Source organism: Amblyomma mixtum, chromosome 2 (genome assembly GCF_055824585.1).
Source record: "Amblyomma mixtum isolate Tamu chromosome 2, ASM5582458v1, whole genome shotgun sequence".
Classification (NCBI taxonomy): domain Eukaryota; kingdom Metazoa; phylum Arthropoda; class Arachnida; order Ixodida; family Ixodidae; genus Amblyomma; species Amblyomma mixtum.
In genome coordinates, this window is record NC_143013.1 from 1816367 (window position 1) to 1838651 (window position 22285).

At 46.1% G+C, this 22285-nt stretch overlaps 1 protein-coding gene across 2 annotated transcripts in view; it reads left to right on the plus strand.

Moving 5' to 3' along the window:
- LOC149358213 (uncharacterized) overlaps window positions 1-22285 on the plus strand; it is a 46430-nt gene that overhangs the window by 8280 nt on the left and 15865 nt on the right. For both annotated transcript variants that reach the window (XM_089570272.1, XM_089570271.1), the window contains exons 6-11: window positions 2282-2364; window positions 7022-7286; window positions 11306-11453; window positions 12181-12325; window positions 13127-13254; window positions 15681-16566. In XM_089570272.1, coding sequence (XP_089426398.1) covers window positions 2282-2364; window positions 7022-7286; window positions 11306-11453; window positions 12181-12325; window positions 13127-13254; window positions 15681-16566 — 1655 coding nt within the window. The remainder of the gene's footprint in view (window positions 1-2281; window positions 2365-7021; window positions 7287-11305; window positions 11454-12180; window positions 12326-13126; window positions 13255-15680; window positions 16567-22285) is intronic.

The following is a 22285-nucleotide window of genomic DNA, read 5'->3' on the forward strand; positions in this document are numbered from 1 at the left end:
GAAAAAGTGTATACCAATGAGGAAGTGTGGTCAAGGAAGGCATATTCGTGTGTTTTGCTCATGTTTTCTGAAAGAGACCTCTGGCTTTCAGTAGATCTAAAGTGGCAGTTCATTATCTTTGTCATTGTGTTAAATCAAGGAGAAACTAAAATTATATCTCTAAGGCTAGCTTTGCTAATGTCTACTCACATTACACTTCTAGTGCAGCTGGGGCTGTAGTCCGAGAGATTGGATACGTTGCACAGTTCTGCCCTGTCAATGTATGTAGTGTTTACCTCGTGAACAAACCTGCTGTTGTTGTGCTGCCGTTACCTTGTGATCAAACGAGTCCATTCCATCAGCATGCACAAGTCTCACCTCGTCGGTATTTCCAAGCAATTTGGTGCCCATCACTTTCCTTTATTGTCAGCATCGATTGTAGAGATCTGTTTTGAGCACTGCAATTCATCAAGCCGTTCCAGATGCAGTGCGATTGAGAAATCATGTGGACGGAAGTTGAAATGAAATCTTGTGGAGGCCTTCTGCTACCCATCACACCAATATTTTGAAGGCATTTTTTTTTTTAGCGGCTGACCAGTGTTTGTATTCACGGGCAGCATACTTCTTGTGCAGTGCTGTAGCCTACTGGCATATTTTGTGGCGTTTGCGTAGAACCTCCAGGTTAGACTTTTCACTCCTTCCTAACATATACTAGGCAAGGTAGGGGCAGTACTATTAATGTGAAACTAAATGCGAACTGAAACATGAACACAAAAACACAAAAATGATAGCTACTGGAAGGGGAATAGTCAGGGTCAGTTTAGCATTTTCAAAACAGTGGCCTTTCACGGGAACCTTCAAAGTGCAAATCAACTGTGCTGGTATCAAATCACTGCCAGCCAAGATCTCGTTTTGCCGTTCCTATTTCGTTCACCTTGTTCACCTTTCATCTGATGCTGATACAGTAGAACCTTGCCATTATGTTCCTGTGTGCTGCATTTTCCTGGATGCTATGTTTTTATTAGTTAGTCCCACAATAGCTCCCATAGAAACACATGCAATGCAAAGTCTGCTATCAAAATTGATAACATAGATAGCGAACAGTGTGGAAGCGCATGTGTGCCGGAACTTCGCCCACTCCGCACATGATGCTCCCTTCTCACTGTGCAGCCTCCCCTCCACCGACATCTGCTCAGGCAGACAGACTGAGAGCCATCGCAGGGCATTTAGTGCATTCTCTGCATGCAGAACAATTGCTGCAGCCTCAGGAGCCTTGCAAATTCCAGAAAAGCATGTTGCACTTGCACGAAAAAAAAAAAAAATATTGCAGACAGCGGTTTGCGATTTTTTTCGTTTGCTGTGTTTGGGTTCCAAGTTTCCCATCTAGTGCATTTTTTTACACAATCTGGTCAGAAAAGTAACTGCAATCTGACTGCAGTATGTACGAAGCGTGGTAATCGCCGCTGTCTCTGTGTGTTTGCTTTCTTATTTGTTTCCTTTCTGCAGAACTGTAAGGCTTTGCAGTACGTTCCAAGCTTCGTTCTTTGCTTATCATTTTTGCAACCATGTCAATTTGGCAATTCGATGGGTGTTCTTACAGTCTCTCAGGCAGAATCGCCTTTTATGCCTGCATAATCATAACTTCATTGCCGTGTACATGATGTTTATTCCTCGATGTGGTTGTCAAAAGTCTGTCATGTGCTTGCAAGGCTGCTGAATTGCTTTCACAGTGATATGAGTATGGGGACTTGCTTTCAAAAGCACAGTCGCTGTCATGCTGTTCACCCACGAAATCCTCCCAGGTGTAATAGATCTACACCAATGAACTGCAACCATATCATATGGCTGTGTATGGCACAAACTTTATTAGCCATGTGGATGCATTCACGTGCATGCTAAGCAGCAGTTACTCTCCGATTGAAAGCTGCTCAACCTTGGAGGATTTCCCCAAGATGCGTTGCTTTAATATGTGATCAATTCAGCCTTGCCTTGCCTTCTGCCAGTCATCCTAGTTAGGTTATTTTGTGCAGCGACTGCCACAAACTGGTAGTAGTTTCAGGTTTGGTTACCAGACAAGGACACTTTACTTCAGGTGCAACAAGAAAGCTGTGTAGCTTTCCTCTGTAGCCATATGGCTGTCTTCAGATAGACGCCAGAGTAATTGAGGACTCTCGGGATTTGGGGCTGTTTTAGAATATGCTATGTGTAGTCATAGAAAGCTTAGGAGCATACGCAATGCAGCTGTCACGGTCACTTCACCCTGAGATGGCGGGGAGTAACCTTTTTCATCTTTCCTTTGCAGACCGTGAATATGATCCAAACAAGCACTGCGGTGTACTGATTGGAGACAGTGGGAGGCCGTGCACACGTTCCCTCACCTGCAAGGTGGGTGCTCTCTTGAGACCTTTTCCAAAATATACGAAGTGCCTGTATCTATGCCACGCGGGGAAGCGACAAGCTTAAAGGGACACTGAGGAGAAATTGAAGTTGGCTTGTATCGACAGAATACCAGCTCCTGATTACAAAAACGCCACTCATACTGACAACAAAGCTCCTGTAACGTAGAAAAGAGCAAGAACCAAAATACAGGTATCGCCGCCACAGGCCAAACTCGCAAGTACAAGCGTCATGACGTCATATAACAAAACAGTGTTGCTAGAACCAATGGTTCTAGCAACGCTAGGACACGAGAAGCACAAATCACTGAGGCGCAGCCAATGCATGCGCAAATCTCCTTGACGTCGCCAGATGGCGCCACGTGCCGGGCAGCTACGCGCTCGCCTGAAGCATCGGGACCAATCAGCGCCTGCTCGCCGGCGTTAGGCGGGCTCCCGGTATTCCGCTAGCGGTATCGAGGTGCACGGTATGCTAAAGGTGTCTATTTGCGAGAACTTCCGTTGACGACTTCGAGAACGAGATCCATCGTAACGCTCGCAAAACGCCGGTGCAAACGTAAGCGAAGCGACTGTAGCGACGGCCGCAATAGCCGATAGATGCCTTCAACGTGCGGCCGGCGGTAGCTTTCTTTTCGGCTGCTGCTAGGCCGCACTGCTGGCCGCCAGAAATCACGGAGTCTGCATCACGTCATCTCACGTCATGTTTCACGTCACTTAGTCCTCTGTCGTCATAGCCGAATCCCAAGTTTGAATCACAGCGGCGGGAAAAACCTTTTCAACTTCGAATCCAAATTTCTTAGAAATAAATGCATTTTTCGCTGCCGGCCAAGTGGCAACAAAGCCATGACATGCCGAACTATCGGATTTTGCTATAAAAATATATTAATAGTGCTCTCCTCAGTGTCCCTTTAAGGGGGAGATCGGGTTACGTTTGAAAAAAAGGTAACGAAACTGTGCAGTCCTATTTAGCTTCTTAGCTGATTTGAAATATGTAATCACTTTTTCATTATTTCAGTTATTCGTAAATATACTGTACATTTACTGTTTTGTTTGTAAAGACGATAGGAAAAAAGCCACTCATCAGAAAACTGTTATCAGCGTCTGGCTAGATAGCATAAAGAACAAGGAATGCCTTGTAAGAAGTACTTTTTAGATTAAGCCAATTTTAGTCATTTTACATTGCATTCAAGTTCTGTGTTAATAGGACCGGTTAACGAGCAGTCTAAATTGGAGTGCACAAAAGATTTGTAAGCATAAACTGCAATATCTGCTCCTAACATTGCATGCTTTATTTGTTTAGCAGCATGTTGCAACAAAAATTATTGCTCTAGCTTGCAGACTTGCAAACTTGCAAACACTCAAAAATTTGTGTTTGATAAAATAAGGAAAAATAAACAGAGATGAGATGAGTTATAAATTGGCATTATATCAAGTGCTTCTTTCAATAAATGAAAAAACTTCATTGGTAGGTAGAATATGGGCTGCAGATTTTGAAAATGCCATTTACGAAAAATTTTTGAAACTTTTTGGCCCCAAAAGCCCCTTCCCCTCCTCCTTCATGACAGATTTTATAGCTATATGACCCTGTTGCCCTTGTTTCCAGAGCTGGTGCTATGTGGCCAAGTCTGGAGTTGTTAAACCCTCAATGGTTGTGATTGCTCTTACAACTAAAGCAACGAGAAATATGCGAGTCGCATGTTATCAAAACCCCGAAAGTGTCCAAAATATATTGCTGCTGATTTATCACTGTGGTGGGTGTAACGGAAAATGGGAATGAAGAGGCATTTCTCACTCACTTGGTTGTCTACGCCCTCTCCATTTAAGCAGACCTGTGTTGCAGCAGATATCAGGTATAATTAGCATTCAGTAATGAAGGACATATTATCTTTGAATTTGGTCTACAATCTTGCGTATAACGGACATATTACTTTAAATTGCGAATGTTCTTCCCACCAACTTCGTGGATGTGGTGCCATCGCTCACAAACTGTGCTCGCATCTGTGCTGGAGGGAGACGGCAAGACATGATCAGTCATGTAGATTAAAACTGCAACTAATACAGGGTGGGCTGGCTAACTGCAAAACATTGGTGAGCTGGGTCTCCTCAAATGCAAGTGCTGTGCAAAGAACTTCCAACCTACTACGCACACCAAGAATGGCATGGGCACGTGACAGAAGCACGTGGCCTGGGGAGCTAACATGTTGTGTCACACATGGCGGGCTTTCCTGCTCACCCTGTTCCTACAACCAGATAGCTCAGAGCTCGCAAAAAGGGTGGTATACATGGCCTGCATGTTGTCAACCAACAAGCGTCTGCTATAGTCAGGTACAACTCAAGAACAAAGCGGCAGAAGCCACTCAAAGGAGACCCACCATCCAATGGTGTCGACTAGTTGTCATGACGTCACTGTTACTCCATCCCCTCATAATTCCTTTGCACCTGAAAGCCCTCTCCGTGGCATTCTAGCAGGTGCAAGGAAAAGCATGATGTCATGACAGTCTGTCGAAGACATTGGCTTGAGGGTCTTCTTTGAGGGGCAGTTGCCGCTTCGCTCCTGGATTGTATCTGACTGTAGTGCTCCAGAATGCGTGAGCCTTGCCGACGTGTGGCACCGATAGCTTGGCAAATTTACGGTTTGGGACACAAGGCTAGTCGAATCCCCAAGGCAAGGGAGGCAAGCCTTGGGAGGGGAAATGCGGGAAGGGCGGGGTAGCCGAAGTCCATCCCTCCTTTTGTGGTAGTGGTGGCCATGGGCACATTACCAGTGTGATAACACACCTAATGCAGACGTGCTGTTTGTCGGTTGCTGTGTTTCATGTGCTGCCATGCAACTACACGGGGTTCTCTTTTATTATAATTGCCCGGTTTGCGAAACAGAGTCTGCTGTGCGAAATAATGCGGGAGGGAAGGCTTAAATTTTTACAGTTCTCAATTAATGTGCTGAAGTATCCGGTACTTTACTTGTCTCGAGACACCATTTACCAAAAAATTTCTCTGGTTTTGCAACCTCTAGTTACTAACGGCTAACTGTACTTTTCTGTAGCAAATTGATGCTGGAAAGCTTGGCAGCATATGTGCAGCTGCGGTGCTGTGGGATTCGTGAGCTGTTTTCATGGACACCATGCATTAGGAAGACAAAATTGAACTGCTGCTAAGAAACTGGTGCAGCATGCTTGTAGCCTTCTGTTGTGAAAGTCTGTCACTGGGCAGCAACATCAAAACAGGAGTGCATCTGTAAATAATAGGGGTGTGCGAATATTGGTTTCTTGGTTTGAAGCAAATTTTAAGCCAATTGTAATTTTCTTCGAATAATTTCAAAGCGAGTATTTTGTATACGTCTGGCACACAAAAAGGTTGATTGGCACAATAAGCAGTCTCAAATCTTATTTTCTAGTGCACAAGGCCATTGCATAAAAAAAAAATGAAAGAGATTGCATTGAAGCTTTGTCTCACTCATTGAAGCTGTGTCGAATTTCTGCAAAAATGTCCATCGGCAATCGCCGGAGTCGGTCTGCATGTGGTGCCAACGTGCCAATGTACTGTATGTACTTGCATGATAAACCCGCCCCCCCACTTTTGTCGTTGAGAATTCACTTTTTTTTTTAACTTTTAGCTTTTCTTGGTGAGCTCCTTCTTGCTCTGCACTCACGGCTGGCCACTGGGCTGCACCACTGTACGCTTAGAAAACCAGGGAGCGCTGCTGGAGCATCGAGAGGAGTGTAGTGAACTGAAACACTGTAAAACTTCTACAGGAAATGCTCTGAAAGAAGCAGGACCTTCAGAACCCAATTGGGCAAGCTCAAGATTCGGAGTGAAAGTGTGTTAACTCCTCTCCACAGCTAAGGCTTAAACATTCGCATTGCACACTCTTAATTTTGTTAACCCTGTCCTTTGTCAGTTGCCGCCACTGTATCCCCGCAAACTTCTTAATCTCACCCGCCCACCTAACTTTCTGCCGTCCCCTGCTACGTTTGCTTTCTCTTGGAATCCACTCCGTTACCCTTAAGGACCAGCGGTTGTCTTGCCTTCGCATTACATGCCCTGCCCAAGCCCATTTCTTCCTCTTGATTTCAACTAAGATGTCATTAAACCCGCGTTTGTTCCCTCACCCACTCCGCCCTCTTCCAATCTCTTAACGTTACACCTATCATTTTCCTTTCCATAGCTCGCTGCGTGGAAAGGAAATTTTGTTAACCTCGCATAAAAAATACGCACCCTACTTTCAGGGCCAGTGTTTCGAATGTTCGTTTTATCTCACCATAATGGGCCGGCGCCTCCGGCTATCACACAATCGTCGGATCGTGCCTTGATACAGCAAATACCTTTTGAAGTGAACGATGCTAAACACTGGTGACATGAACACGTCTAACCAAATGCTTTGTTGATGATGGACAGCGGGACGTTCGATATGGAATTTCAACTCCCTCCAAAAAACTTTGTTAGCACTTTTTCCCGCGTAATGAACCCTGCCCCCCCAGTTGGGGTCATTTCTTCTGGAAAAAAAGTGGGTTCATACGTAAGTATATACGGTATTTGTGGGATTTGAGACCCGTTTGTGGACCCTCTGATTTCTGCTTTTGATGGTGATCGCACCACTGCACAGCTGTAAAGCGGCAGTTCCAAGCTGTAATGGTTTCTTTTTGCAGACCCACTCCCTGACAATGCGCCGGGCAGTGGTGGGGAGGCGCAAGACCTTTGACGAACTCCTGACTGAGCATCGTGCCACCAAGGAGGCTGCGCTCAATGCCAGCAAATCTGCGCACCCGCCTTCGTCTTCGGCCAGCACTGGGACCGAGACAGCCACAGCGTCATCGGCACCATCACCGTTATCATCACACCATGCTGGAGGCCTGTCGTCGTCTTCCTCAGCGGCCGTGTCATCTGCCAACAAGCATGGGTGTCCCAGTGAAAGTGAGTGTTTCCCAGGATTCTTATCCCCTTCAGTCAGGAATCCAGTCTGTGCAGGGTGGGTGAGGTTTTCAGTTCTTTGCTAGGAGCGTGCCATGATTGCATAGAAAATGTGCCCACCCTCCCAGACAATTAATTTTGCTTTTTCTGTTGGGTCCTCATATTTGCCCATCATGACTCAATACTGCTTTGAGGGCTCCCGTAATACTTTTGATTCATTGTATTCATAAGAAGTCATTATGCAAACAGATTGGCACCTCTTAGGAACATTCAGGACAAATTGAAGTTTGCTGCATTCAGCAGGCAAACCCCACTACAACGAGCACCGTGCATTTTCGATTCCGGTCAGCAAACCATAAAAGGCAATACAGTTAATTCCCCCCCCCCCCCCCCCCCCTCAACAAACAATTTTTGGAGCGAGATTCCGCATCGATTAATTTTTTCCGAGTAAGCAGACAAATGTTTTTTTTCTGCACATCCACAAATGCCCTTATCTCGTTAGGTTTCACCAAAGACGGCTGCCGAAGTCAGTTTGCACTTTCAGTAGCACAGCTGGCACTGCCTGTGGAATCGGAGAATGTGCAGTCTTGTGCACATAAAGATGCAATGCGGTGCACATATAAAAATTCAGAAATTAGAATATTTTCTGTTTCTCAAACTTATGCCCAAACATTGCGACACTTCCAAGTAACAGCATCTTGTGCTGCTCACATCATTTACTGTATTTGCTAGCATAATTTGCACACCCCTTAATTTATGACCCAGGTTTGTAAACAAGAACTTTTACTCGCACATTTCGAGCTCCCTGCTTTTCCAAGCACACCAGCATGCACACAGATGTGTGCAGGGCGGACGTGGAAAGATTGGTGCGGCTGCGAAGGGTGAGTGGGTGGTGTCAAAAAAAGTCTAATTCGTTTGTAAATTGGTTCTGTTAAAGAAAAGTCAGTTATGCTCCATTTACCTGGCTTGCTCACGCCGGTGGTTGCTCTTCTGTTCGAACAGCTGTGAGAGGAAACTTCCAGCAACTTCCGGAGTGTGCGTCGCGGCAGAACCTGAAACTCCCAAACCATTGGCTATTCTATTTGCCACCACTCAGCCAGGCCACATGCGAGGTCGCCGTTTTATTGCCTTGTATATCTTTATTTGCCTCTAGACTGCTGGCTTTGTTATTGTTTTGTTCCGCATTTATTGCTGTGAGTTGCATATGCCCCACCGTGCCATCGTGTGGGGAACTACATAACATCGGTCTGGGGCAGGCACACTGGGATGGAAGTTGGGGGGATCGGAGTATATTTGGAGTCGACTTGTTTTTGGCTAGTGAGAATGCATGTGGCTGTGAGTGTGCCAGTGACCGAGATGATTGAACGCCAGCAATCCTCGCGCTATCGATCCCTGTGACGAGATATGGTACATACGGGATTGGGGCTTGCTTGTGGAGGAGAGTGGAACAGGTGAAGCTGCTCCTGTTTCGCACCGACCTCTTTTATCCTCCACAGTTTTCGTCTCTTAGAATCTAGAAACTGCATCACAGTGGACAAAAAAAAAAAAAAAGACTACATCAGAAACAAGTCTTAAAGTCAGCCTGCACAACCGCACTGTGTACTGTTTGGGGCGGCACTCCACAGCCAGCGCTTTGCATTCAGGCCTTGCGAGGGAAGCATGGGAGCGATGGTTCCTCCAGTATTATGGCTAAAATTGCCATCCTTGTGTCAGCTTCACAAGCCATCTTGTGTCTCGTGAATGCTGCATTTGGGGCGGCACTCCACAGCCAGCGCTTTGCATTCAGGCCTTGCGAGGAAAGCATGGGAGCGATGGTTCCTCCAGTATTATGGCTAAAATTACCATCCTTGTGTCAGCTTCACAAGCCATCTTGTGTTTTGCAAGCAGCATCGTATGCCTTGCCCTTCTGATGATCAAACACTGTCGCCACTCTTCCAGTAAGGAGGGATATGGCTGCCTTACAACACTTGTGACAGCATTCAGTAAGCCCTTTGTCATGCAAGAATGCAAGAAGGCAGCCCGTAATTTGAAGAAAAAGTGGGCCAAATTGATTGCTTCATGTGTGCATCATTTTTTAAGCATGAAATGCTTTTAGCTCCCGTTGTCGGCAGTGTGGTGACGTCACGCCGAGACCGAGAGCCATCATCCGGGCACTGAAATCCACTCATCCGGGCACTGAAATCCACTCATCCGGGCACTGAAATCCACTCATCCGGGCACTGAATTCCAGTCATCCGGGCACTGAATTCCAGTCATCCGGGCACTGAAATCCACTCATCCGGGCACTGAATTCCAGTCATCCGGGCACTGAAATCCACTCATCCGGGCACTGAATTCCAGTCATCCGGGCTCTAAAACGAGAACATCCGGGCATCGTACGAGACTCTCTAAGCCCTCCTACGCGACCGGCATGCAAGCGCCGGTTGGTCTCCAAACGAGACAAAAAATAACTGCTGCCAGTGCCTTCTCAATGTTTATCAAGATATCAGTTGAGCTGTGGGTTTGATAATGCACGGAATTATAATTTCCGATTTCTAATAACGCGTGCAAAAAGCACATAAATGCCATGTTACACTTCGTTGTCATACGTGATCCGGGGGAGAAGTGCTGCGTTCAAAGGGCAAGGCATTCCTCCCTTCCTGTAGGGTGCGGTTCGGGTGTCCACCGAGATGACATTAGGCCCATAAACATTTCATGCTTACTCTACTCTCGTTTACGGGAGAGGCAGAGATTTTTGCCCGTGCTGCTAGACAGCAGCTGCCTGAGACACTCAGTACAACCGTGCACGCATTGTATCGTGCGCCGGACTCCACCTGGGACCGCGAACATGTGATGCCTCAGTGCTGCTAACTCGTCTTGTGAGCTTGGCGCTAGCACCAGGAAAGACAAAACGTTATGCTGCGCAAAAAATTAGACTAGGATGCACCCACACTAGCGGCGCGTTTTCTTGCGACGCGCTGCCCACCAGGCTCGGGCAGTACACACCATAGTAGCAGCTGTTCCCCCAGTGTTACTAGGCCTAGCATGCATCTCATCGAAGCTGCAGCGAAAATGCTTTGAATCGAGTCATGATTTACTATAAAAGGTCTAACCTTGTTAGTACCAGTTTACTATCGCACAATGATTTCACATTAAAATGAATGTATAATTGATTTCTGCGAGGCCTTGGACAGTGAAGCGCGCGGAGAAGTAGGCCACGCAAACCTCACACTGATGGCTGAGGATCGCATGCATGGTGTACCTCTCCGAATTGTCTCCAAGGCATCGTTAGGGTCATTCGAGTGCCAGATCTTCAGAGGATCTTGATCTTGACTTAGAATCACGTGACCTTTGCCAGTAAACTGATATAGTAGAACCTGTTTTACTCTATGCGGTTAGTTCGTATCAGTCTTCGGGCATGAGTCCTATCATCCTTACATTCAGTGCATCACGTATTCAAAGGACTCACAGGGTCTGCGACTAATTCGTCATAAAAATGCGTCGCAGCATAAAAATGGGAGGCGTTGTCGCTGTAGTCTTCAGACTGCAGTTTTACGGAAAAAGTACCAGTCCTGTGTAAGGGCCACACCTCATCAAAACCATGGAAAGAAGTGTGGCTCTTACACAAGTATATATGGTGTGTTAACCGAAGAATTTTAGAAAGGTATTAGTCTACGAAATAAAGGTCATTAATTTTACTACTGAGTGGTTCACCCCTCCTGCATTTAGTATTGCCTGATTGGTCTTACCGGTGTAGGTAGTAAATTGTGATGATGATGGGTGAAAACAGTATTTTTTTGCAATATGTTTCTTTTTTTTCTCTTTCACAGCTGTGTTTTTCGGTAAGCATTCACTTTTAGTTGAAATTCGCTACATTGATGTTCGACACTGTTAAAAAATATTCGATCCAGTCTCAACCAATATTTAGTTCTTCTGTTCGCTTTACAATAAAAAATAAGACAGTTGCACGCCTCTAACTGTTAGCCAAGTGTTGATGAGCTGTTGGTTCTGTAGCATAAAAGGGGTCTATTGCTCGTTTGCAGGTTTGCCAGGCAACCGAACGTCGGGTGGATCGGGGCATTCGCTGGTACGAGCCCCCATCAGCGGTGCTAAGCAGGCAACATTGTCGAGGGGGTCTGCCGGTTCCTCTTCAGCGGGAACCAGCAGCAGGCCAGACCAGCATCCAAAAAGGTTAGTGTGCTCAGCACTGTCTGTTTAAAAGCTTGTTAACTTTTCCTTCTCGGGACCGGAAGTAACGTCTGTACTGTCCTAATGCTCATGTTCCCGAGGGATTGGATTGGATTGGAAAACATTTATTTCGTCAAGAAGAGCTTGGCGAACGGAGGGCCGTGTTAAGTGGCCGCGAGTCCATGACTCGTGGTGGCCTGGTTGGCCCACTCGACGGCCTGGACTTATGTCTTCGGGTCTGAGCTGGCCAGTACAGCCTCCCACCGTTCGAGAGAAGGGATTCGTACTAGTTCCGCCGTAGCGGGCTCTTCCCTACAATCCCATAAGATGTGGCCGTAAGTGGCGCGTTCGGCACAGCGGAAACATTGGGGTTCGTATTGAGACGGGTACATGAGTGACAGTTGCGCGGAGTTCATCTGAAGCGGTCTCCACGCGGTTTCTTGTGCTTTGGACAACGTTTTAGCCGGAGGGGGATAAACTCGCCTGCCCAAGGTGCAAGGGAAAAAAATTAAATGCAGTGCCCGTTATCCATCACGTGGTTTGTACATGTATTCATGCTGATAGAAATTGTGGAAGTTGGCATGATGCTGCTGTGTAGAGCGAGGAGATGTTCAGCATTGTCCATTACTTGTCTTTGTTTGTAGTGAAGCTTTCATAGTGCTGAAAATTTAGCGAAAAGGAAATTTACTTTGCACGCTTTTCTAATTTAGTTCAAAATGCTGTTTTTTAGCACCCCAATGGACACAACACCCGCGGCAACCCAAGCAAGTGGCCTTTCCAGTGGTGCCAGCTCCACGAGCTCAGGGAGCGCGGCACGCAAGAGGCCCGATCACAGCAATGACCCGTACACCTCGCACCATCCACGGCCAGCAGCTGTGAGTATCAGTCATTCAAGTTTGCAGCTGTGTGTAATCTCTTGCGCATACACAGTTGATCGTATATGTACATGGAGTTATGAATGAGAAAAAGTGCTAGACTGCATACACAAACAGGCACGAAAAAGTGGCCGCACACTGCATAGTATTGCCAACAGTGCGATAATATATACATTCATAATGGTAACGACCAGAGAGCACCTGGAAGACAAAAAAGAAAACATTTCATTGCTGCACTGTTGATGAATCTTGAGCAAGGAGGTTATGCACCTGTAGCTCTTTGTTTTGTTTGAGTATTTGCATGGAAAGCTTGTAGTTAAAATACCTAATCCCTAAGATATTTGTTGAACTTGAAATATTTTTCTGTCATTATTCTTATTTCCATTTTGATGGCTCTCTTTTTCACACATTATGTTGTAGTTTCGGGTTCTTAGAGCACTCGGTGAAAGTCTGCAAAGCCCTCCTTGAGCTTCAGTTGAATATGAATTGGCCAGAGGAAATAGTATCGCATTTAATACAATAAGCGTGCACATAATAAAGGTTTCCACCTGAATTGAGTGCAAGTGATCATAGAATAATTGTGAACTACATCAAACTTCAGATTGAATTGGAACATAGAAAATTGAACATGGAGTGCTCAAAAACAAAGGACCAAAATTAACTTGGGGAATTCGCACTTCAAGGAGGTCAATTTCCGCAGTCAAGTATATCGTGAAATGCACTACACTGGGGCTCCCGTGATGTTCTGTTTTCCCTGCAAACTGCTCTGCCGACTTTCACGTGTGCACCTGTTCTGCGCAGATGTGCACCTTTGGCCTGAGGCAAACGGGAAATGGTCTTTTTCTGCTGGACCGACGGTGGGACGCAACGCGGGCTGCCCTCGCCTCGGCCCTGGGCAGCACAGACAGCGCACAACCCCCACCCCTGAAGTACGGGCTGCGTGATGCTGTACCTACTGTTTCGAGCATGAATTACTTGGGGGCAACAGCATTGGTTGCATACGTCCTGTGCACAACTTCGTACTGCTGTGCACAGCTTCATACTGGCAACAGCATTGATTGCATGCGTCCTGTGCACAGCTTCATACTGCTGTAAACAGGACAAATGTGTTTGTGAAGCATTCAGAGACTGGGTCACAGCAAGCTGCATTTTATATGCAGTAGAATCTCAATGATATGAACTTGGTCGATGCTAATTTCGGGATCCCAGATTCATGAAATTTCCTGGGTGAAACACACTGTGTAAAGTGAGAAGCATTTCGGATGTTCCAAACACTCTCTCGCACCACTATGGGTGATACAAATGCACAAGCCACAGTCACACCTTTGAGCACTAAGCACTGCCCGTATATTGCCAACATCGTGATTGCTAGTTATGCTGTACACTCTGTGAGCTATGAGCAGCAGTGCATTGCCCACACATTGCTGATGTCGCTAATGAGCGTGAGCATGAGGTCAGCCATTGTCTATGTCGCATTGAGTAGTAAACTGTGGCTGCGTGACCATAACTAGATTCCATCGGTCATAAACAGATCTGTATGAATGTATTTTCCATGCTTCTGCATACAAATTATTTTGCGACCCCATGAGGTACGTATCGTCGAGATCCTGCTGTGCATCAGGCGTTCTCAATCTCCTCTATGCCAGGGAACCCTAACGCAGTTCGAAAGATGATAAGGAGCCTTGCGTTTCATAGGGTTCCATACACAGCCCCTCAGAAGAATGGCCAAATTCGATGATATTTAATGTCTGTAGTGTGGAACTTTGATATGAGCGAAAACATTGATTACAGCCGCCGACCGATTTTTCGGACTCTGCAGGACCTGGAATATGGTCAGCATAATTGAACAGTCATAATCTTTCTTTGGAAAACTGACTTTAAGAATCGCGAACTACAGAGCTCCCCACATTCTGCTTGCAAGCGATATTACTTTGAGCCAGAGTCATGCTTTCGTCATATCCACAACACCTCACGTCGTGACAGTCACTCCAAGTCATGATACCAGGCAGTGCGACATGGCCGCAGGTCATGTCCGCACCACTCAAAGCAAGAACAGCCTGTTTCTATGGGCAACGACGCTCGCTGAGATCGAGAGAGGTGATCCACAGGAAGACACTAGCGAAAACTAGCATCTTTGAATGCACGCCCCTTCGCAGCACCGCAGTTTTATCCGTCCAAGCCGTGGCGGACGCTGCAGCTGCCCAGTTTTCAACGCGATCGCATGCTTTGTAGGTCATCTTGATGGCAACAATGAGCATGCCGTGATCTCAAATGGCAGTATTGAACCAGAAATAGCCAAGCCTATCCAAGCCAGCATGTCCAGTTTACTCTGAATCCCACGAGGGCATCAAGAGGGCAAGAGGGCGTCTTTCACAGCTATGGAGAACCAGTTGGTTGCTACAATGATCCCTGCTCGTGTCTATATTAAAAAAAAAGAAAAAAAAAGTGAATTTTCGGTTGAAAAGCTATCTCCACGGTATTGCTGGCAAATATTTTAGTCTGAAAAATCCAACGTTTTGACTCCACAGAACCCGAAATATTAGTCGTGAAAGTGTGCACGTTTCTCTGAGGTTTGTGATGGTTCCTCAGCGAGGTCTGAATTATCATGCCAGTTCAAATTATAGGAGTGTCGAAAATCTGTCGGCTACTGTAGTCCCAGAATTAAATGGGAAAAGGAAAAAGGGGTGGGTTAAGGCATACCTAGATTTACCTGTTCAGAGAACCTAAAACACTCTGCAGGGAACACAATGCTTCTGCTGAACCCTTTTTGAGAACTCCCTGATATACACATACGAAACTTGACGAAAAAAGTATCCCACTCTGTTTTAGGGCAAACACGATCCTTTCCACCCAATGTTGCTCTTGGTAGAAAGTGCAGTGTAGATTTGGCATGTGTGTGTGTTACTAAAGGAAATGTTTTAACAGACCTTTTAAACAGGAACCAAGCACAACGTACAGACATTTTAAGCTAGTGTTTAGCTGCTTATGTGCCATAACATATGAACGCAAACATTTTAGAGGTTGGGTTAATGGACCAAACTGTTTTCCTGGCAAATCTCAGTTTAGCAGTGCCTTGGTGCCTTACCTCTATCTCTTGATGGATTTTTTTTTAAAGTGAAAGGTGATGTTTTGATCGAAGAAAGTAGCTTTGAGGGACACTCACCTAATCTCACAAGTACGTCAGCATCAGCTGTATGTCCAAGGGGAATGATGCATGTGCAAGGGTCTGACTACCCCCCCCCCCCCCCCCCCCCACCCCTTTCCCCCCCGTTCTTTGTCAAATGGGAAGGAAGTGGCTAATGTCCACCCATGTCACAGCAGTCATGTGCATTGCCTTGCCTGCTGCATCTCGTAGGAGGCTGTGTGTCGTCGGTTCCCGGCTTCCCAACACTGCCTCGTCCAGCTACGTCAACTCTAATGATGACGAGCAGCGGTCCAGTGATCCGTACAGCTTCAGTGGCTCCTTGGGGGTGGAGGCATCTGCCACAGGTGCCACATCACAGCCTACCGCATCACACTCGTCCACTGCTGCCGTGCGAAGCAGTTTGCATCCTGCCAGCAGCAGTCAGGCATCACCCGCGTCCCTGGTTGCCCATCCTGCTTCAAAAACGGTGCACATGCCAAAGCAGACAGCTGCCGCTGTCTCTAGGAGTGCGACAAGCAACGGTGGTGGTGGTGTTGGTGGCAGTGCTGGTGGTGGTGGTAATGTGCTTCTGTCCAGTGCTCGGAAAAAGAGGCCCAACTCTTCCGTTGTGACTGCTGTAGTGACGTCGTCCGCAGCTTCCTCGCTGGCATCGTCACTGTCGTCCTCCGCCGTTGTGTCGAATGCGGGGGCAGCAACGTCAGTGGCCTCTGCAGTGCCCCTGTCGGGCACACCGGTGACGTTTCCGTTTCGGACCCACTTGGGGTCGCTGTCGAGACTTCAGGTGTCGGGGCAGGGTGTGACAGCTTCCAAGGATGGTGGGACGGCTATGTTGGTGACCACGGCGGATGTGCTGAACGGTCAGGTGAACAGCGGTGGCCTTCTTCACTCGGTGACCATCAGCAAGCCTGCTGTGGGCACCACGCTGTTGCAGTGTCGACCCCTAGACGAAAGGACCCCGAAGCAGCCAGTGGGGCCTACCCTGCTAAGGACACGCAAACAGGCGCCTCCTACCACTGGACGCAGTACCGCATCTGCAGTGCCAGTGATGAAGAATCACCACCAGCCAACAGCCCTCTCCCAAGGCCTGGCCCTGCCTGTAAGTACTGCCACATTTCTAACCTTTGAATGCATTGAAGTACATATCATATCTAATATCATATCACGAATATCATATCTTTCTCTTCAAAGGCATACTCTAACTGTAACAACACTTTCAGGTATTATTCTTGCCCCGCACAGTAGCTGACTGGAATCAACTGAAAAACAACGCCGTCTCTGTTCCAACATTAACTGTGCTTTTATCAAGGTTAGAATAATGCTATTTCTGTATTATTTGCTAGTTTGCTTCTTTGCTGTGACCTTGTGAGGGATAATTTAACTTTTTATTTATTTGTTGTTGTTGAGCCTAGCTGTGCCTTGTGTGTTTATTGGGCTTTCTATTGTATTACCAGTGCTGAGTGCATTTTCTTTCTGTACATGCCATTGTTTTAAATCATGCTTCTACCATCCTGCTAAGATCATGTGGTGATTACAGTACCTACAAATAAATAAATAAGTTGCAATATCTGTCGAATAAGTGAAATTTCCAATAAATTTGTGGTCCTGTCATATGGGGCCTGTATTTCTGATGACAGCATTCTCTTGAGCAGCTAAAATGTAATGTCTTCATTAAGCTGGCAGGATTATTTCCCTTGAAATTTTTCATTCCTCTTAAGAAGAGGTGCAGAAGGGAAGTACTAAGTCAAGCTAAATTGGGAGGTAGATGTTCCAACATAGCCAATGTCTCACTTCTACTGAGAGCAGAGTTTGGATGGCTATGAATTATGTAAAATGGAATTAAATGTAGCTACTGTGCACCTGGATTCTGATAAGTGTGCAGAGTCATGGGCATTCTATGCCAGCCACGATTGGTTTATCACTTCCTCATGCGTGGGCAAGTACCATTTAAGTAGGACAGAAGCAATGCTACAAGTGCTGCGAAACTAGGAGCATGCAAAGCATAGCTTGCTTTGTTTCGCCCACTTGGCCTGCGTGTAACTCGAAGCGCAGCTTCATAAATGTGAACCAAAACACAAGCTTTCGGGGAGCTTTTGTGTTCTGCAGTGCTCATCTGGGTCTTGATGAAGAAGTTTTTGTTTTTACTTGGCCCAGCAAATTGGCCACTTTCACCTCTCTGTGCATGCCCTGAGAGTGGGAAGTGGCCTTGTTTTCCCCTACCCTGCTGAACGGCACGCATGTACCACTCTCTGCTTGTGGGGTACCACTGCAGCTCTGCATTGATGCCTTCTTTGTTGTGTGGCAACAGACCCACAATGCTGTGCTGTGCCAAACTCGAGGCTTCTCTTTGCATCCGACTGACAGAGGGGAACTTTCACACGCAGGAATGCGAGCAGTGCAAGCTTTTGCACTCTGCTAGGCTCCCGATCACCAGTGTGTAACTTTGCTTTCCTGGCAAGAAATTAATAGTCAGAAGCACCAGCAGGGTCCAGTTTAATGAGAGTGTTTGTCAAAAGCACATCGCAGTTGTCAGTGCCTGTCCTTGTTCCAGTTGTCGGGGCCAGGGCTTCATTGCTTTCGTTTTTTACTGAGTTGTCACCTGGTACCCAGTACTCAGGGCTGTGCTTGGCTATCGGCTGAGTGTCACTGAGCACTGGAATTGGTTATTGGGCTAATGTAAATGGTGGATTGAGTACGTTGAGGCTGGTGGCAGGTTGGGTTAGGTTTTCTTCATCTCAGATCAGTGGGGGGGGGGGGGGGGGGGGGGGGGGGGGGGGCGAAAAACATTGTTAAAGCCCCTAGTCCGGTGCTTAAAGCAGTGAATTCACTCAAAAGAAACAAAAAAAATTCTACCGAGTGGAGTTTATGCTATGGGCTTACAATTCTAGTTCCACTTATGTAGCATATATGTGCCTTTCCGTACTGCTGAGTTCAGTGCTCTATTACTAGCCAATTCTGAGGGAAATGTGTAATAAAGAATATATAAAATACTGCTTCTATTCACTCCACGTCAAGTTAGCCTGCTTCAAGAGCCAGGAGGACAACAAACAACGCATCAGGGATTATGCTAGAGTGCAGCTCTTAAGCGCCCGTTCATGGGTTGAGCTGCGTCGCCACCATCGGTGTAACCAAGCCAAACTGTAAATAAATAAACAAAAACAAACTTTTCCTCGACTCTGATTCGAACCTGCGGTGCCATGAACAGATCAGCTTCGCTGGCCACTGCACTAGAGCACTTGATTATCGTCGCGGCCGATCACGCCTCGTGTTAAACACCAGCACTCGCTCGCACTGTATATTGTACATTTTTGTTGTTTAAAGGGACACTGAGGAGAAATTGAAGTTGACTTGCATCGACAGAATACCAGCTCCTGATTACAAAAACGCCATTCATACTGACAACAAAGCTCTTGTAACGTAGAAAAGAGCAAGAACCAAAATACAGGTATCGCCGCCATAGGACAAAACAGTGTTGCTAGAACCAATAGTTCTAGTAACAGTAGGACATGAGAAGCCACGAATAACTGAGGCGCAGCAAATGCATGCGCAAATCTCCTTGACGTCGCCAGATGGCGCCACGTACCCGACAGCTACGTGCGCTCCTGCAGCGCCGGGACCAATCAGCGCCTGCTCACAACGATATGCGGGCTCCCTAAATTCCGCTAACGGTAAACAAGGTACACGGTATGCTAAAGGTGTCTATTTGCGAGAACCTCGTTGACGACTTCGAGAATGGGATCCATTGTAACGCTGGCAAAACGCTGGTGAAAACGTAAATGAAGCGACGGCCGCAATAGCCGATAGATGCCTTCAACGTGCGGCCGGCGGTAGCTTTCTTTTTGGCTGCTGCTGGGCCGCACTGCTGGCCGCCAGAAATCACGGAGTCTGCGTTACGTCACGTGCACGTCATGTTTCACGTCACTTAGTCCTGTGTCGTCATAGGAGAATCCCAAGTTTGAATCAGACCGGCGGGAAAAACTTTTTCAACTTCGAATCCAAATTTCTTAGAAATAAATGCATCTTTCGCTGCCAGCCAAGTGGCAACAAAGCCATGACATGCCGAACTATCGGATTTTGCTATAAAAAAAGTATTAATAGAGCTCTCCTCAGTGTCCCTTTAACTAACATTGCCATTTGACTAATATTGTGGCCACTACCCAGCAGCGCCGATCACACCTCATGTTAAACTGCAGTACACTTTCCCACTGCGAATTGCACATCATCTTCCACTAACACTGCTATTGAACTAATATACACATTGTCGCGCACTGTGAATTAATTGCACATGGTTGTCTTCATCTACTTTTACTGCTATCAGACTAATAAGGTCAGATGTGCTGACAACCCAGCAAAGCAAAACAGTGAGCCTACAGAGCCCAAGACACCTGCAGAGCTGTGCTCAAATTTCGCATTACAGAGCACCATAACCGTCCTTAGAGTTTTTTGCAGTTTTTTTGCGTGCCTTACATGGCCAAAACTGACATTTGACATCAGAGCCATCATTTAGCCGTAAATGAAACTGAAGCAACGTGAGAGAAGAAAATCGCTTATAGATTACTTAGTGGTCATAGACAAACACCACTCGGTGATACTAGTATAACTATTGTCTTATGCGTCACTGTAGAGAAGATAACGTGCAATTTAAATGCCTTTAAGATGTTTTAAGATGTTTGGTACAGATTTTTGTGAAATAGTGTCCTCAAAAACTGTTCAAGGAAACTGGCATGAAGGAAATCTCCGATTGCGATGATGACGATGACTGCAGTTATCAGAATAAAGACACGGCATAGCATGCTAATTTTCTGTACACTTTTTTGTTCATACATTTTAATCAAATTTTTGGCATGAATCAGTCTTGTTTCTCTCATTACTTTTTTTTTTTTTCAGCTCCTTGCTGACAAATGCAACTTTTGCGTTAGTCATGGTTGCACTACATTCAGGCAAATACAGGATGATTAATTAGGCATTCTGTACTTACCACTGTATCAAGGAGTAGTTGTTTCCCCATCTTCTAGCAAATGTTTTTTTATTTTATTTATTTACAAATACTGCAGGCCCTTGTCGGGCCCATGCGGGAGTGGATACAAAGGAGACAATACAGGGGAACAAGTTAGATACATATATAATACGAAAATACGAAATAAGAATTCATCATCATAGCGGCATCGTGGTGGTAATGATGCCAATTCAGGGAAACGAAAATACCGGGTTCAGTACGGAAACAAATATAGTTACAAAAAATACGAAATGAAAGTCAGCATCATAGCTTTATCACGGTGGCATTACTGATGAATCAATGCTATTGACATGCTCTATGAATGATTCAACTAAGTTGCAGTTTACAGCTGTCGAGGGTAGTTTGTTCCAGCTAGATATAGCCGCTGGAAACAAAGAATATTTATGAGCATTAATATGGCTTATTGGTTGATGAAGTGCTTTCTCATGGGTAGTTCTCGAAGAGTGACGAAATGGTTCCTGGAGGTATGTTTCTCTTGATATGTTCAAATCACCATGATAAAGTAAGAACAGAAATTTTAGTCTTGATGTTGTTCTACGCTGTGCCAAGCTGTGAAGATCTGCTTTGTGAAGTAGGTTAGATTCGCTGGAATGTCTGGAAAAGCTTGAGTATACAAATGAGTATACAATGTACACTTGCAGTTAAGTGCCATTCTTGACGACTTCTCTTGTGTCATGGCAGCTATTGTCACGTCAAAAGGCCACCACTGGCCAGTTAACTTGTACCAGAGGAAATGCAAGCATGTTTTTGGGAGCCCATGTACTAAAAGAAAAATTGCAAATCAGCCTGGTGATGCATGGTTTGTCAACCATTGGGAGCTTTGAGCCCTGTCCTGTACGTCCTAGCACGCTAGCTGTTCCGAAAAAGAAAGGAAGGCTTCAGGGAGGGAGGGAAGGATATGGAGTGTTTGAGGGCCTTGTTCAAATTGATACTGAGCTTTTTCTAGGCAGTAAAAATCAATTGTTTTGTTTGGCTCACTGTATTGAGGTCGTTCAGCAGTACAAAACACATTTCTGTAAAAATTGGGTTTTAAAATGGAACAATTTTTTTTTTGCCTTCCACCACTAGATTCTTGACTCGTGACTTCAATGATGAAAATGACTCTTATCAGCTGGAAGTGAGTGGCACTGTGGCCTGTTCTCAAAGATCTGTTACCCAAAAGCAGTGTTGACAGCACTGTAGTTCTCTTGTGAAAGAAGCGGGTGGTGGAGATCATCATCATCATCAGCCTGACTACGCCCACTGCAGGGCAAAGGCCTCTCCCATGTCTCTCCAATTAACCCTGTCCTGCGCCAGCCGCGGCCACCATATTCCCGCAAACTTCTTGATCTCATCCGCCCACCTAACTTTCTGCCGCCCCCTGCTACGCTTGCCTTCTCTTGGAATCCACTCCGTTACCAGTAAGGACCAGCGGTTATCTTGCCTTCGCATTGCATGCCCTGCCCAAGCCCACTTCTTCCTCTTGATTTCAACTATGGGTGTTTAAATTTTTCTGACTTCTCCGGAGGTTCTATTTGCAGCACACTTTTAATTGTTTGAAGTATTCGTCTGATCTGAACATTCAGAAATCCCAAAATTTTCCAAATGGCACTCACTAGTCGGAGCACCTCACGCTTAATTGCCACATCAGTTAACCTCCTCATTCCTTGCAGAATCAAGTGCCGGAATGCTACAAAGCCGCATGTGCAGTATTGCTAAGCCTTACCTAAGAGTCAATGTGTTGGTGACCATCGGCTGTCCCAGCTACTGTACGCTCGCAGGTTTGGATCATGAGGTGCGGCACCACATGCGGCATGCTATT